Source organism: Falco cherrug, chromosome 1, assembly GCF_023634085.1.
Source record: "Falco cherrug isolate bFalChe1 chromosome 1, bFalChe1.pri, whole genome shotgun sequence".
In the NCBI taxonomy this organism is placed as follows: Eukaryota; Metazoa; Chordata; class Aves; order Falconiformes; family Falconidae; genus Falco; species Falco cherrug.
Window position 1 is genome coordinate 47,610,521 of NC_073697.1, and position 16,656 is coordinate 47,627,176.

The 16,656-nt window shown below is 51.7% G+C and overlaps 1 protein-coding gene across 1 annotated transcript in view; it reads left to right on the forward strand.

Annotated features, from left to right (window-relative positions):
- Positions 1-6,525: 6,525 nt before the first annotated feature.
- The window catches only part of NAT8L (N-acetyltransferase 8 like), a 28,696-nt gene continuing 18,565 nt past the window's right edge, over positions 6,526-16,656 (forward strand). The window contains exons 1-2 of the mRNA XM_005446395.3: positions 6,526-7,049; positions 8,368-8,532. Of these exons, the coding sequence (XP_005446452.2) occupies positions 6,716-7,049; positions 8,368-8,532 (499 nt within the window). The 5' untranslated portion in view covers positions 6,526-6,715. The remainder of the gene's footprint in view (positions 7,050-8,367; positions 8,533-16,656) is intronic.

Consider the following 16,656-nt stretch of genomic DNA (forward strand, 5'->3'; position numbering starts at 1 on the left):
CTCTCTGCCATAGGTTTTACTTCTCCAGGAGGAGCCCAGGTCTCTGTGGTGCCTGCAGAGAGCATCCTCCACCCCATGTGCAAAGGGAAAGGGACCTGGGGCACACACCCTGCAGCATCGCAGGAAAACTGGAAATACCTGAAAATTCGCCTCAGCTCCTTGCTGAAAGGCATTATGTAAGGAAAGGAAAATTCCAGCCTGGATTGAGAGTGCTGGAAAAACCAGTGTAAAATCACCTCTGACATGAGCCCAACCCATACAGGAGATGACGTATATTGCCATCCCTGAGGCAACACGCACGTTGCTGCTGAAGGAGTTCAGGGAACTTGCTGCCTTTTGTAAGCAGTTACAGTGAAGTCTTGCAGGCCAAGCCAAAAATGTGACTTCCCTTTGCTCAGCAGCAGAAGCGACTCCCAAATGTAGCCAAAAAAATCCCCAAATAACCTTTTCATATCTCTTCGTGCCTTAACATTGCAGAGCTCATCTTGGGCCAGGGCGTTCATTAGTCGTATTTTGGGGTTCTTCCACCTGTGGTTGGTTTGATATCTGATTTCCCTCTCCTTGCTACAGAATATCCTCATCTGTTCTTTGCTGCCATTTTCTGGCTGTTTTCCTCCTTTTATCTCCCCTGGGTCCTTTACAGACTCCTTCTCCCTGCCTACCGTCAGGCTGCAGCGCATGTTGTGCAGAGGGGTAAATAAGATGCTGCTTGTCCAAGTCCCATCAGCCTCCTTAGAAGATCATAAGGCTGCAGCTGTACTTTGGTGATTGTTAGTTAAAACGATTGCTGTTAAAAATGCCAGCGAAATAGCTGTTTGTCAAAAGTAGTCATTAACCTCATGTTCTTCTCTTCTTCCTTAGCAAAGATGGGTACACATTGACAGAGTGTTCATGATACAGCAAATTTTGTAGTAGTGTTACCCTGTTGACCCAAACAGGTAGCCAAAAATTGAGTGGCTGGAGATTATTTACAGCAAGAGAAGGAACTGGCTGTGGAGGCAGGTATTTTTTCCAAAGTGGTGTTGCTAATTTACAAACAAGGTGTAAAGTCCTGCACTGAAAACCCCAAGAAATTAGCAATTTCCTGGCTCATACCACCTGTGTTATACCCACGTGTGTAAGAGCTTTCATGCCACACGTAGTCCTGATCCCTCCTTCATGGCACCATGCTCCCAAAACACCCCCCACGCAGCCTCTCCCGTGCATCACACAGCCTTGCTCTGTGAACCCAGCTCTGTCCCCTACAGCTAATTGTAGCTAATAAAAGTCTCTGGTAAAATCTGGCAAAAAAAAACCAAAAACAAACCAGTTGTTTTTTTTTTTAATCTAAGCTTGCAGCAATAATACTACCAGGAGGAAAGACATGTCGTCTCTGCAAGCCTTCACACCCTGTGTCAGGAAATACTACTCCTTAACTGAAGATGCTTTAAATCTCTAAAGAACCTCTCCTTGTTTGAAAGTATACCTCACAATTGCACTGAGAGGCTCTAAATAAATCTCTGAATAACTGCTGCATAGCTCAGATTTCAATATTGCTGTGATCTAGAGTGGGGTTTCTTCACCATCGATGTTACTGTACATTAAATGTACATGCAAGTTCCAAAATCCCCGTTTGGAAGAGGATAAAGACAGCTGTGGGTATGCACACTGTTTGGGAAACATTCGTGTTTCATTCACAACCCACAAAACTCTTTCAACCCCAAAAAGCTGTAGGAAGAGAGTCATCTTTAGATAACTCCCAAGGAGACTTCCACAGCCAAGCCAATCACCCTGCACTCGCTCCCTTTATAGACAAACCCAACCACCTTTAGCACATGATTCATCCCACCTATTTTAGAGGTCCACGTTGGGTCAGGAGGCTCCATGCCTCCGAAGAGGCTTGTTTTCCCCCTTCACCGTGCCCGGAGCAGAGGGCAGCCAGCTCTGATGCCAAGGTCCACCTGGCAGAGGTCTATGTCTGTCCGTGGATTCCACCTCTGGCCCCTAGTTACCAATGCACGGAATTTTACAAGTCAGAAATAATTCAGAACGTCGGGTTTTGTAGTGACTTATTATTCATGGCACCCAGCCAGCCAGGGAAGGAGGGTGCCTCTATGGCCGCTGCAACGGGTCATGGTGAGCAGCAGGACTGGGGAAACTGGGATGCATGCACGGTTACTGCCAGCTGCTCACCCTGGCGTGGGCGCCGCTGCCAGTGACGGCTCCTGAGGAAGATTTGTGAATCCTCGGCCTCGGGGGTCTGTATGTCAGGAAAGGGGGCAGCAACATGCTCTCAGCGGGAAATAAATGGCCCTAAGAGAAGCTGTTGCAGGGCTGCTGCAGTCAGAGCGAGTGCAGTGAGAGCAAATCCTGGGATGCTGATTAATCCCCCTTTAGGAAGATATTTATTAGGCAAATGTCTCCCATTCACATGCACATCTGCAGTCAACAGAGAAGCTTTCACTTTTTTTCCAGCCCAGCAAAACAGGAGGGTGGGAGGCTGCTGTGGCGGAACAGCGGGTGGGGCTGGGGGAGCTCAGCCCGCTCCGGGCATCTCAGGTCAAGCATGGAAAAACCAGTTGAAATGAGCAAGGTCCAGGCTGGAGGAGAACCTGGAGGTAGTTGAGAAGAGCTTTAAACCCAGATACCTTCCTTGCTTGCTTGCTGATGGAGACATTGCAAAGGACAGGGTGGGAACCGCCCATGCCAGCCAGCCTCGTCCTGCTGGGATAAGCCGTTCCGTAATCGCTGCATTAATATAACCTGGGGCAGCTTCTGCTGTCAAACAGTTATTGCTCAGGTTGATTGATACAGACCCTGATGAGCAAAGGATTGTGTCTGCTTGTAGCTTTTGCAGAAGACAGGCAGACCCAGCAGCACCCCTCTCCTTGCCCAGCAGATACTGAGCAGTGGGTCAAGGGTGCTTACAGGGGACCTGCCTTGGTGTTCCCTACTCCTTAAGTACAGATGCTCTGCAGGAGTAACTGCTCATCCCAAATTCTTTGCTTTCATTTGCAATCACACCGAACTCATTGCTTCAGGAGTTACAGCAGAATTAGTTGGAAGCTTCAAGTCATTCAAAGCCCAGGGTTGGACAGAAAACCTGAAATTGCTGACCGAGAGCGGCGTGGGAGCTCCCCAGCAGGGGTAGCAGTAATTCTGTTGTACATTTGCTGGGTGCGTCCTATGACCCGTACAGGGGAGTGACTCCCCCCAGTCCCAGATGACAGTTGCAGTTTTGGGAAGGATAAAATACTGACATTTCCGAGGCTTACTGGTTTGATGTGCTAATCCAAAGCAAAGTCAGCCTAAGGCAGACCTGCTGAAGGCAAAGCAGGTTTCTTATTGAAATACTCAAATATCTTCAGCCCCCAGAGCCACACAATCTGCCCTGGTTATCCCAGGACTTTTTCCCAGCCATACCAAAGGATCGAACATCTATACAAGCTCCTTCTTTACTGAGCAGTGAGAGCTGCGGAGAGCACTGGCATGACATTCAAACTCTAAACTGTCCATCTTAATTAAATTAGTTTATCCATGAGGTTCAGCGGTCGGTCATGGCATGTGGGAGATTTTCCCTCAGGTCGTGGAGGAGCGAGAGTAAACCCAAGAGCAAAATCCTCAGTGACTTGGGATGACAACTGTGCTCTTAAAGACTGTAAGCTCCTGGCAGAGCAGTTGCCTTGCCAGCAAGCTGCTGTTAACAATATCCTTTTTATTCCAGGGGCCCAAATCTGCCGTCTGCGGACCTGACTGGCTTTTGCAATTGATTTCAGCAAGGACTTTGATTTTCACTGACATTTGGCTCGGTCAGTCACAGCTGCTTGCTCCTTCCCCATCCCTCCTCCCTGCTGCACACCAGCCCCAGAGCCACCCCTTTGCCCCCGTTTACAGGGAAAGCTGAAATCCTGGCTTTGCAACAAGAAAGGCAGTCTGGCATTCAGACGGTGAGGAAGGACTTAGAAAATCTGGTCTGGTGCCTGCGTCTTCTTCGAGTTACTGCATGATGGTGCATAAATCACTGCGTCCCTCTGTGCCTCAGTTCCCTCACTGTGGCGGAGGATGATGGTACCCCCTTTTCTCAGGGGAACAGGGGATATTAATTACTGTTCATGAGATGCTCAAATGTGGCAGCATAAACAGTAAACAAGTATTTAGCGCCCTTCTAAAGATAACTCATCTGCAAATACTCAGGTCCATAGCCTGGGACTAGAATCGGGAGCTCCCTTGGCTGTTATGTAACTGCAGTGGGTTGTTGTGGGTTTTTTTTAAGGAATGGGTTGGTTTTATTACTGTAGTTATTTCATAAATAATCAACGCATCTAACTGGAAAGGATCAAATAAAAATAAATGCCTGCTTAACACAGGCATATGGAAACTAAGAATTATTTTATTTTTGAAACAGCAACCTCCTATCTTTGGCCTGAAGCTTTCAGAATTCAAAGGCAAACACTGCCCTGATTTTTTTTTTTCTCCCCCCTTCCCCCATCCACAGACGTTTTGCCTTTGCGTTGGTGAATACGGGGCTGCCAGGTACCTCCCCAGTACAGGAACCCAACTGATCCTTGCCAAGGCAAGACATGACAGGGGGACACGGGGATGCCGTATGCCTCATTGGGGAAATCTTCCCACAGGAGGCTCTGTTCTAGAGCAGGAGATGTTCTTTTGGCCAACCCATCCATGGAGCAGCAAGGCCACCACCGTACCTGCACCGTGGCTGTCTCTTATAATCCTACATTCAGTTCTAACCTGAACGAGCGCCTAATCTCCAGTTCAGGCAGTCGCAGGCTGTGCGAGCTGGGAGATGCTCTGGCTGCCGTTGCAGACGATGCCTGTTAGAAATGGGCACTCCGTGGGCGCTCGAGCCTGCTGCTAGTGGGGCCGTGCGTGCCTGCCCCGCCGAGCAGGCTGGCAACGCTGCAGCGCTTGACCACGACCAGGTCCCATAGCCACTCCAGCAGGAGCTTCTCACCAGGGATGCCTGATGCAGCGCGAGCCTGCAGGGTGCTGGCAGCACTGCTCCGGGTGGGAAGGTGTCCAAGGCCTTACCTAATCCCCCTCTCCCATCTCTTACTCCTGAACAATTTTAAATAGAAAAGTGAAGCAATGAAACCCCAATGAAATTATCACAGTGAAATCGAGCTTTGGCATCACTGCGCATCCTCCCGAGGACCGAAATATACCCCACGAGCTCCTGGGACAGCAAACCCTGCAGGGTGCCAGTGGCACGGCTGGGCTCACCGACGGATGGGAGCACCTCCTGGGGGATGCAGGGATGAAGCTTGTCGGGGGGTGCTGGGGTGCACCTCACAGGGGCACGTGCACCTCGCAGGGGGTTGCAGGGATGTAACTCAAAGAGGCCTGGGTGCCTCCTCAGGGGGTGTGGGGGGGATGCGTGCACCTCACAGGAGGAAGAGACACAGAGGAAACTTTCATGGGGGTGCACAGGTGCACCTTGCAGTCGGAGGCACAGCTGAAGCTTGCGGGGTGTGTGTGTGTCTGTGTGCGTGGGTGGTGCACAGGTGAGGCTTGTGGGGGTGGCACAGCCGCACGCCGCAGGGGCGGCTGCACGGGCGTCACCTGGCAGGGGGATGCACCCCGCAAGGCGCGGGGCCGTCGCCGGGAAGCGGGGGTCGGGCTCGCCGCCCAGCATCCCCCCGCCTCCACCCCGTCCCCGCACCGGCCGTGCACGGCGCATGCCTCGGGCAGATGCCGGCCGGTTCCAACCGGGAGAGGCCGAAGCTTTTCGGGTCCTGCGAAGAGGAGGAGCCCGTCCTTCTCCCTGCGCATCCTGCTTCCCCCACCCCTCCTCTTCTCTCCGCCTCGCGGAGAGGCGCGGAGGCTGCGGGACTGGCCGCGCTCGCCGTACCGCGCAGCGGCGCGGCTAGGGAAAGAAAGTTACCGACCGGGGGCGGGGGGGGAGATATGGGGAGGGGGATTTATTTGGGCTCGGGAGTGCCTCCCCCCCCAGAGTGCTACCGCGCAGGGTGGCAGGGCCGGCGCGTCCACCGCGCCCCGCGCAGGAGCTGCGCAGGACGGGCCGCCGCGGTGAATGACTCACCACAGAGCAGCCCCCGGAGCAGCCCCGCCGCAGCCCGCCGGGACGCGGTGTGGTGCGGGGCGAGCGACGCCGGGGCCCCCCCCACCCGCGGCTCCGCGGTCCCGCGTCCCGCAGCGACTGTTCCAGAAAGCCGCTGAGCGCGTGGTGCTGGCGCTATAAATAAATAAATAAAGACAGACAGACAGACAGACACGCACCCCCCCATGCACCGGTGTATGCGGGCAGAGATGTGCGAGCCCCCGGGAGGAAGCCGCCGCCCCCCCGCGCAGGGACGCGCCGTAGTAATTTGCAAGGGGCGGTGAAGGGGATGGGAAGGGGGGGGGGGGCGGGGGGGGAAGGCGTCCCGCCCCCCCCTCCTCGATCACATGGCGACCCCCGCGCAGCCAATGCGGGGGGCGCTAGGACCCCAGGGACCCGCGGCCCCCCCCCCGCCCTATAAATGCCTCTCCAAAATGCAGCGGAGTTCCTTTCTCCCGTCCCGCCCGGCCGCGCCGTTCCGCGCCCCGCGCAGCCGCCGCCACTGCTGCCTGGCGGGTCTCCGTCCCTGCTCCGCGCCCCGCTCCTTCCCCCTCCCCTTTTCTTTTTTTTTTTTTTTTTTTTTTTTTATTTCTATTTTTTTCAGCCTACCCCCCCATCCCGTTTTTCTCCTCCGCCCCCTCCCCGCGGCCGGTTTGCATGCATTGTCTGTCTCCCAAGATGGTTTGTGAGACCAAGATTGTGGCGGAAGATCATGAATCAATCCCGGGATCCAAAAAAGACACGATCATTGTTTCTTCCTCCCAGATGTGGCCCTCTTTGGCGGGCTCCCCTTCCTCCCCCCCGCCTCCCCTCAGCTCCCCAAAAGAGGACCCCCGCCGCGACAATGTCTATATCCGCGAATTCCACCCCTCCGAGCAGGAGGTGGTGCGCCGCATATTTTACGAGGGTATCATGGAGCGGATCCCCAACACGGCGTTCAGGGGGCTGAAGCAGCAGCCCCTCACTCAGCTGCTCTACGGGCTGCTGGCGGGTGAGTATCTGCTCCCTTTTGGGGGAGGGGGTCGCGGTTTTTTTTCATCCCCCCCTCTCCTCGCCCCCCCGGGTCTTCACAAAATGGTCGGAGAGGCGGGAGGAGCCGGGGACCCGCCGGCCCGGGCGCGCTGCGGTGCGGTGCGGCCGGGGAGCGCCGCAGCATCGCGCGGTGAGGGGCGGCCGCGGAGCCGCAGCGCTGCGGCGGGGGGCAGGCGGGCTGGGGGGGGGGCTTGTGCCGCTGGGGGATGTGCGACCCTGCGCGGGTTTTAAGGGTGTGGAGGGGGGCCTCGCCGCGTAAGTTGCGCCAGGGTGAAGGTAGTGTCGCCCTTCTAGTTATTCCAGGCCTGGGGAGGGTGCGCGGGGGGTGCGGTAAAAGGGACCGGTGCGCGCTTTTGCACGGCGCACTGCACCGCCCCCGCGCAGCCGGGCGCGGGGGGGGGGGGGCCGCGTGCCGGCGTTGCCTGGAGACGGCCGGGCCCGCCAGCAGAGCGCCCCCCGCCCCGGCGTGGGGAGGGGGTAACCCCTGCAGCAGGGCCGAGCGGGGCGCTCCCCTCCCAGAGCGGCGCGCCCGAAATAGCGCCTGCAAGGTGCCCCCTCCCCGTGCAAATAATTATTAATAACGCGTCCGTCCGCCCCCCCCCCCCCCCCCCCCCCCGACGCACACACATTCGCAGCCGTGCCCCCAGCCCCGAGCAAGCTTGGGGCTGCTCTCCCGTGCCCTTGATGGCGCAGGCAGGTTGAACCCCCGTGCCCCAGCCGTGGCCCTGTGCTGTTGAGGGACCCCCCCAGCAGGCGGTTGGGGCGCAGGGGGTCGCTGCCGGCAGCTATGAGAAGCGGGGGCCGTGGTGGTGGCCGGTGGGAGTCTCGGGGGCATCAGCAGAAGCCCCCCAGGCCTTTGGCAGCCCTCCCGGCATCACGATGGCAAGTGATGCCGCAGTGACAAACACATGGCTGCGGAGGCTCTTCCGCCCCAGCCACCTTCGGCCTCACCGTCCGGAGCAAAGGGGACCCGGGGTGTCCCCGCCAGCCCTATGGCATGGCGGCCCCCCACCCCCCCCACCCCCGCCCCAGGCTCTCTCCAGGCACCCCATAAACTTCTCAGGGGTTATCTTGGCATGATGCGGCGTCACTTAATGCAATAATCTTGAGAGCATGAATTGTGTGTGTACTGCAAATGTATATTTTGTCTGTGCTTGTTTGTTGTTTGTTTTTTCGTTTTAATTTTTCTTTTTTTAGTAATGAGTTTGTATTCCGAAATCAACACTAAATTCTCTTTTCTGACAGGTATCGTTTATTTCTCTTCCTTATCTCCATAGTAATATGCTTTGTTGTGACCAAGTCCTTCCTGCTGACCTGCTGTTTGCCCATCTTTCTGATGGGCATGAGGTACTACTTCAGTAGAAAAGTTATCCTCCACTATCTCGATTGTGCGCTGCATACGGACATGTCCGATATTGAGCAATATTACATGAAACCGCCAGGTGAGTATGAATCCCCCGGAGGGAGCCTTCCCCCAGCCCTGCTTGGGGAACATGGCTGCTCCCTGCCTCTGGCGCCTTTTCCTCCTGTCAGCAGCACTGAGCAAGCTCAAAAGTCACCAGAATGCAGCTCTTTAGCCGCACCAGGCACAAAGCCGTCTCTGGGTTTGTTTTGGTGTGTTGTTGGTTTTTTTTTTGGTGGGTTTTTTTTTTCCTTCCACCCCCCACCCCAAGATGTCTAGTCACCCAGGACAGCCTCCCTCTGCCCCCTGAGCGCAGCGCTCCTGGGCCCCGCAGCCAGCCTGGGGACCGGGATGTGGGTGCTGGGGACACAGGCGGGGTGATGTGGGTTACTGCAGGCTAGGTCCACCCCAGCCCTTGCTTCTTGAGCTCAGCATTTCTTTGCTTCTTGCGCTTCATATTAGCTCTGGGAGCGGGAGGAGGGGGAGATGAAAGGCCTTTCAGCCCAAATGCATGGGGGAGCCCGTTTTAGTAATTACACCCATTTTCCCGTATTATTCAAGAAGAACATTCCTTAATGCAAGTGTTTTGGAAGAGGCACAGATCAGGTATGTAAAGGGATGCTGCCTGGGTTTGACATAATGTGCATTAATTCATTTGTTATGTATATGCATGTAATTAAAAATATAGTATCTAATAATATTTGCTTGTTAAGCTGTAAAAAATTACTTAAAAAAAAGTCCCTTTAGAACTTGTGAGGTGCCATTTTCCTTTCTGTAGGCACACATCCATGTTGAGGACCAGAGCAAGGGCATGTCTGGGCAGTCACTTGGGGTTTGAGGTTTGCTTTTGGTGGTCGCATAGTACTAGTGGTGAGCTGGGAGAGCAAGGCAGTGCCAGCATCCCACCTTAGTTCCGCCTTCTTGGGGTACCTGCTCTGTTGTTTTTCCTTATGACCGTGTTTTCGCTGTATCATTGCTGTTCCCCAGGTGTGACAAACCTCTTCCTGGGCACTTTTAGAGACCCATAGGCAGTACTATAGCCACAAACTTTCCTTTGCTTCTAATGTGCAACTTACATTTTGTTAAAATGATGCTTTAATGAAAATCCCCAAATATCTTAGATGTGCTTGGTTTAGATTTCATTTCCGATCATAATGCAGATCTTGTACAGATCTTGTCCCTTCTTACATGCAGGGTGTGTTTCATTTACAGTGATTGTTTTTGTAAAAATTAAGTGACGTGTGACTTGTATTAAAAAAGCTCAATTAAAGGTGGTGTCACAAAAATAAAAGGGCTTGTAGAAAAACATTTCTGAAGCTCTGTAGTGAGGTACAATAGTGTGTTATGGTGGAGAAAGTAGCAGGGGACTCCAATAGTTAGAAAAGGTAATGTGGAGCTAATAGGTGTTTGAGCTGCATCGCTCATTAGTGCTTGGGACTTGTCACAATTCGGGGCACAGATCAGAGCACCTGTATTCATAATACAAACATATATAGAAAATAAAGGAAAGGGACTCAAAGGAAAAGTAACGCCCTCGATTTGTTTAGGGTCAGTAATGTACTCTGGTTCAGCTGTGTTGCCAATATGTCTTTGAAACGTTAGCATTGCTTTTATTTGGTACCTAAGAAGGCTGATTTCAATTTTAGAGCAAGTGTGTGGGCTTTAATTTTTGACAGAATTTAATCATGTGTAATTAGGCTTCTGCCATGCCATAAAAAGCAGATTTATGGGATCATCAGTGCTTGTTAAAGGTTCTTGATGATAGTGGTGTTAAGCAAGTTGGCTGGAGTTGTAATTAGGTAAAGACCAAAGAGGCTTTGGGGACTGGGGAGGAGAAGGACATTCGTGGGTCAGGACTGGCACCAGCAGTGATGCCTGTCCATGTGCCATGAAGCTGCGTGGTGCTATTTGGTGTAGCTGCGCACAAGGCATGAATCCAGTGTTTTGCTCCCATTTCCCTCCAAAATACAGTTGCCAAATTTCTTCCCTGTAAGATAACAGTATTTATACTGTTCATCTTGGAAAAGCCTGGAGTTTTGTGTGCGTTGAGGGCTGGCTGTCTGAGCTGCGTTGCCTGACTGGACATACAGAAAAAGGCAGTGATGTCAGTGATGTGCCACGTCGGCGCTGCCCATCCTGCCCAAAGGACAGAAAAATGACAATAAAACAAATTCCAGCCCCAAGTTTGTCTTTTTTTTTTGGCTAGTTTGCAAATTAGCACACAGGCTGAAATGATTGCGGTGGGAAGGAGAAGGGCTTGTCCTGCGTATTGCTCCAGCTGAGATAATAGTGAGAGCTTTCTCAATGAGGTGTTAGAGAAGAAATGATTGTAGTGAGGGTAATCGGATTGAGGGAACGGGAGCCCAGGGAGGCTGGAGATGGTCAGACCTTGACTAGACGAGTTAATAAAACCCAACCTGATGTTGCTGCAGGTTGGCCTGGCTTTGGTTGGGAGTACAACCAGGCAACTTCTTGCTCCTTCTTTGGAGAATTTTTGTTTACCTGCTTGAATATTTGTTTTCCAACGTGGAAAATAGAGGAAGGGAGCATTTCTTGTTTTCTTAGGGTGACAAACGCACAGGTGGAACTGGGATGAGGTCTTAAGGTCTCAGATCATGATGTTGGTTGTGGCTTTGCTGAGGTTTTGCTGTTGGCATCCATGATACCCAGGCATGAAAAGCCTGTCCTTTGCAGTGGGCTCCTTGTGGTACCCATGGTTGGGGTACCGTAGTACAGAACCTCTACGGCAAATAGCCTCCAGTAAGACAGGCATCTACAGTGAGGGAATATTTTAACCATTAAAACAAGTCATTCCCAGTGGTTTTGCCAAAGCATCCGCAAAAAACTGTGGTTTAATTTTAAAACCAAACCAAAAGGACCTGGTTTGCAATGGGATACTGTAAGCACCCAGCTTAATGATTAGTGTTGAACAATCCCATGAGTTACATCGTATTACGTTTTTTCTTCTGCAATTTTTCTGAACCACTCGCCTCCAAGTTAGTTATTCTTTTAAATTTCCTCTGCTGGGTTTTCTATGAACTGAAAAATATGTGCTGACAGTGATTTTGCAGAAGCATACTAGCCAAAATTTAACTTTGTTTTCTCTTGCCCTCCTACACTTACATCAAGGATCTGGCAGAACATTTGGGCCAGCACTTAACTTCGAGCTTGTGCGCAGTGGGGTGGCTTGAAATTGCTGTTGATTTCAAAGGAATTGTGTTGAGGCCTGTGCTGGGGTCTTAAAACAGAAGTTTGAATGCTTCAAACACCTTCCTGAGCTCTTTGTAAACTTGCATTTTTCATTTTAAAATAGCGCTTACTGGAATTTTCCTTTTTATTTTTCTCTTTTAGATTCTTCTTTCTTCTTTTAATTCTTCTTTCTTCTTCATAGCTATGAAAAAAGGCACTGGGGTGGTGGAAAAGAAAGGACTTGGATAATGGGCTTAATTGTCAACCAGAGTAACTTAGGCTTTAGTAAACAAAACAACAACAACAAAAAAAGAGGAAATTAGGAAATTATTTTTAAATAGAGCCCTGCCTCTTGCATTTATCTATGCAAATAAGAGGAGCACAGTTGGAGCTTCTTTTATAGTCTGATGATTTTGACAACTAATCAGTTTTACGGTGTCTCTTCAAGCTTCTGTCCCAGTTGGTTGTGTTGTATGCTTCTTGCAGTGGTGTGTTAGAGAGATTCTTGTGAGGCTGGGGTCTCCGCTGGAGAGCTGATGGAAACCAGGACTCTGGTTGCCTCTGGTGCAAAACTGCTGCTCTCCAAAACGAGCGGAGCCAGTGCTTTGGCTGACAAGCTAGTGTGTCTTTCTGCAGTGGTTTAAAGTGTTATCTCCTGCTGCTGGCTGTCCTGGCAGTGTCTGCTGAGGGGCGTGTGTACGTGTTGTGGTGGTGCAAAGACCTGGTGGTAGTGGGAGCTGGCATTTGCCAGTGGTTTGGGACACCAGTGACGAGGTGGCTGGCTGCATTGCGATGGCCAGTGCCGCAGGGCGGGACAGACAGCACGGGACAGACAGCATGGACAGGCAACCCAGAGAGCTGCTGCTGTAGGATCTGCTGGAGTCTTGAGGGCATCTGCCTTGCGTAATGCAGCAGACGAAGCTGAAGTGGTTGCTGCAGGAGGTGTCGGGTCGCATTAACCTGTTTTCAGCAGCAGCTGTGCATCTGCGGCTCTGGCTCTTTGGGCGGGCGGGTGTCCCTGCTTGCCTCGTGCTGGGAGGGGACGCGGGCCTCTGCTCTCCTGCCTCAGCCCAGGGGGGAGCAGAGCCTCCATGTCCTGCTGCCCTTTGTCCCCTGGTACGTGAGGGTGCAGATGTAAAGCCTGCGGTGATATCCCAACTTGCTGGGGGACAGGGCCCGAAGGCAGAGGGGCTGTGGGGGGAGTGGCTCATCAGGGTTCAGTTCCTGCTGCTCTTGGGTGCCACATTCCTCAGCTGAGCCCAAAGGAGGAATGTCCTGCCCTTCTTGCCAGAGGTTTTGGGGTCATGTCCTTCTGCCAGAAGGGCACCAGCTGAGGTGGGGCCAGAGCTGGGTTGTAAGGAGGTGAGATCCTGTTTGCCGCTTGTTCCTTGCGAGGTGTTCACCACCTTCAGTGAGATGTTTGTCTGGGTAACAAGCTGGTATTTTAGTTGTGCTCTTGGATTGGGCCCGTTCGCAGGGAGTTTTGATGCCAGAGGGACAGAGCTGTCACCAGAGGAGCTGAACCTAGGTGCTTGCAAAGAGGTGAGCAGCTGGATGCGAGTTGTGTGGCTCCTGCTAACCCTGCTCAGCTGGTGCTAAGCCCCGGGGGGCTGTGTGGGGTGAGCAGCAGTGAGTTTTGGGGTGCAGGGAAAATCGTGGGAGGAGGTCCTCAGCCTGGGAGCTGTGGTTGCCCTGCCGTGCCTAGACCCTTTGCAGGCCAAGGCAGTGGGGGTGGGGGCTGGGGTGAGGTGGAGGGTGTCTCCCCCCACCACAGAGCCCCTGGGCAGAGGAGCCCAGCTCTTCCACATTCTGGGTAATGCTCAAGCTGCCAGATAAGCAGGAGCACCGCTGCCAAATGATAACATTGTTTGGAAAGAATAGAGCAGCCCTTGCTTTGCAAAGAAAGGGCTTAGTTACCCGATGCTGGGAGAGGGTTCAGGGCTGCTGCTTCCCAGTGGAGGAATGTGTTTTCGGAGAGCCCTGCCCCACTCAAAGTGCCCAAGAGGCAGCTGGAATCTGAAGCATCCCTATCTTCAGCATTTCTTGCTGGCTTATGCAGTGCCCTGACCTCATGTATCTGCCAAACCCCTGAGCTAGCTGTCATGTATTGGGATTTCGGCATGTGCCTCTGCTCACGCACCGCATAGGGCAGTCCAGTGGAGTGGGCCTGGAAAACCCAGGGGAGAGGCTGTGTCCTTATCTCCACCTTGGTGTTTCCCAGTTCTGCTCCCCACCGCTGCTGGGAACTGAGGTCAGGTCTGGTCCTCAGGCAGTGGAGGGTCTGTCCCCTGAGCCCTTCCATGTGTTGGCATCTCTGCAATTCAATGAGGGTGCTTCAAGGGATTTGATCTCCATATCAGGGAGATCCTACAAGGTTAGGATTAGAGACTTTTGATGTATTTTATAGGGGGAGGTATTATGTCTGAAAGCATTTCTGAGGCTGGGCTCCTGCGAGGGAGACTGTTGGGGATGCTGGTGTTTAGCAATTCCCATTGTTGCTTTTGGGTTTCTGCAGCTTAACAGCACTGGAACTGCTGGGTTTGGCATTTCTCATCGCTAGTGCCAAGTTTTTTGGGAAGCAAAATGTTTCCAAGTGTTAGGGGTGTGCTTTGTCCAGCATTAGTAATGGACTGAAATATTTTGGTTTTATTTGTAAAATGTCTTTAAAGTTGGTTTGCCTCTCCCAACCGCCCGCCCCCCGCCCCCCCCCCCCCCTTCTGCTATGGCTTGCACTCCATCATGCGTGCCTGCCTTGTTTTGCTGTGGAGGAGCCTTGGTTTTTGCATCTGGAGGCAGGTCCATCCTGCAAGCACATAGTACGGGCACAGTGAGCAAGTGCCAGGGCCAGCACCAGCTTGCACCGGAGCTCTAAACCTCCAGCTCACGTTCCCGGAGCTGACTGAGGGCTTTCCCCAGTGCTGGCAGCAAGGGTGGGCTGAAGGCAGCTCTGCTGTGCCCCAGCCCGACCTGCAGCCTTGCTGATAAGCACCGGATAGATCCGGAGGTGACACAGCTGAGGTCCCTCGCGGTGCTGAGCCACAAGGGCCAGCTTTGCTCAGCCTACCTGAGGGCCTGCAGGGTTTTCTACCCCGCAAAATCTTTATTATTCAGACGTTTTTTTGTGCTTTTGGGGCATTCAGGTAGTGCAGAGTAGAAGAGCAATGCTGTCGGCCAAGGGCTGGCACACAGGAAAACTGAAGTTCTGATGAGCAGAGTAGGCTGTGGATCCAGGGCTGTGTCACCCATGCAAATGGCATAAGCACGTTCACGGGCAAGCCGCTGCAGCCCTGCCTCCTTCCTGTTTATTTATCACTGGAGTAGGAACATATGCACAAACCCATTCCTCAATGTGCATATCTGTAGGACAAAAATAGCTTTCCCTTCAGATCCACGAGCTTTGGCACGATCCCATGGCAAAATTAGATGAAAATAGATTTTATAGTAAATTTTGCAGAGCAGTATATAACCTTTTTTTTTTTTGCCCCCCCCCCCCCCCCCCCCCCCCCTTTCTTTTCTCCTCCATGCATTCAAAAATTCTTTGTCAAGGTAGTCCCTTATTGACATGACCATCCATTAATGCAGCAGTATTTGAGCTGTAGCCATGACTGGGTGGATGTGATGCTTCTGAATGTAAGCTCTGCCTGCAGATACTTAAAAACCCTGGTACATGCAAGTGCTGTTCATTATTCTCCAATACAAGAAGTAATAAATTGTGTAAATTGAATATTAGTTTTTTAGGCACAGTTAACTTCTCAAGACCAGCAACCATAAGTTGTGCTGGGACTTAAGAACATGAAGGGGGCAGGAATGTCAGAGGTGTTCTGGGTTTTTTTCTGGCTTTGAGTAATTTTTCTTAATGTTTTCTCTGGTGTTGAATATTTTGTGGTGTGGTTGCATGCAATTTCTCACAACTTATCTTAGTGAATAAACCTGAACAGGACTACAGAATTCTCTCCAAAAGTTTAAATGCACATTGGTGACTCTTATGAAGAGTTTTCAGTGGCTCTTCTGCCTTCTCTTACTTTCTTAGCAATGGCCAAGATTTAAAACAATTACCCAAAAGTCTGTTTCAGGTTAAGATTTTCATAATAGCCTAAATTTAGGCTCTGTGTCGGGTATCTAACTAGTGGCAAGGGTTTTAGAAGTACAAAGCTTTGAGCCCCTCTTGACACTGAATTTTGGATGTAGGAACATGGTGAACTGAAAAGTGTTATTCCCAAGCACATTGTTATATTTATTCATTATATTTAGCGTTATATTCAGCCTCTTGGGATTATCCAGGAGTGTCTGTGGTCAGGTTGGTTCCTTCCAGTGTGCACAACCAGGGGCCCGCATACTTTAGAAATTACCGTGAGGCATTGCTCTCTATCTTAAGACCTCTAAATATATTGAAAAAGCAGGTTTTATGTAAAAGCTTAAATGCATGGCCTGATTTTTGGGAAGACTAACCATTCAAAATGTCTTCAAATTTCAGAACGGATTTCTGAAATTCCTTCTGTAGGCTTAAATCTTTATTCAGGGAGGTTATATTTAATTTCCGGGGCTGGGAATGGCTGGTGGGGCTCAGGGCAGCAGTGAGCCTGCTGCGGGCTCCGGGAGCTCGCAGCGTTGTTTGCCAGCGTATTGCAGGGTGCACACTTGTGTTTTGATAATGTTATGCTGAGGATCTGCTACAAATAGTCAACGTTTGATGCTGCATCCTTCCAGTCTAAAGCAAAAAGAGAGACTTCTCAGTGTACTTCCAGTATCTGGTTCTGCGAGAAGCCGACGGATGTATGAGCCTTTTTTGTTGCTTTCTACATCAGCGGAACAGGGAGCTTCAAAGTGTGTTTCTAGATATTTTTTTTTCCTTTTATTCAGCCCTCCCCCACCCCCCGCAGGAAGCTGAGAAATTGTTTCTTTTTCCTGGTAGGTGGCTAATGAAAGCAATCTTAAAGGGAATCCAAGGACAGCAGTGTGTCTTACCTAGTTTCCG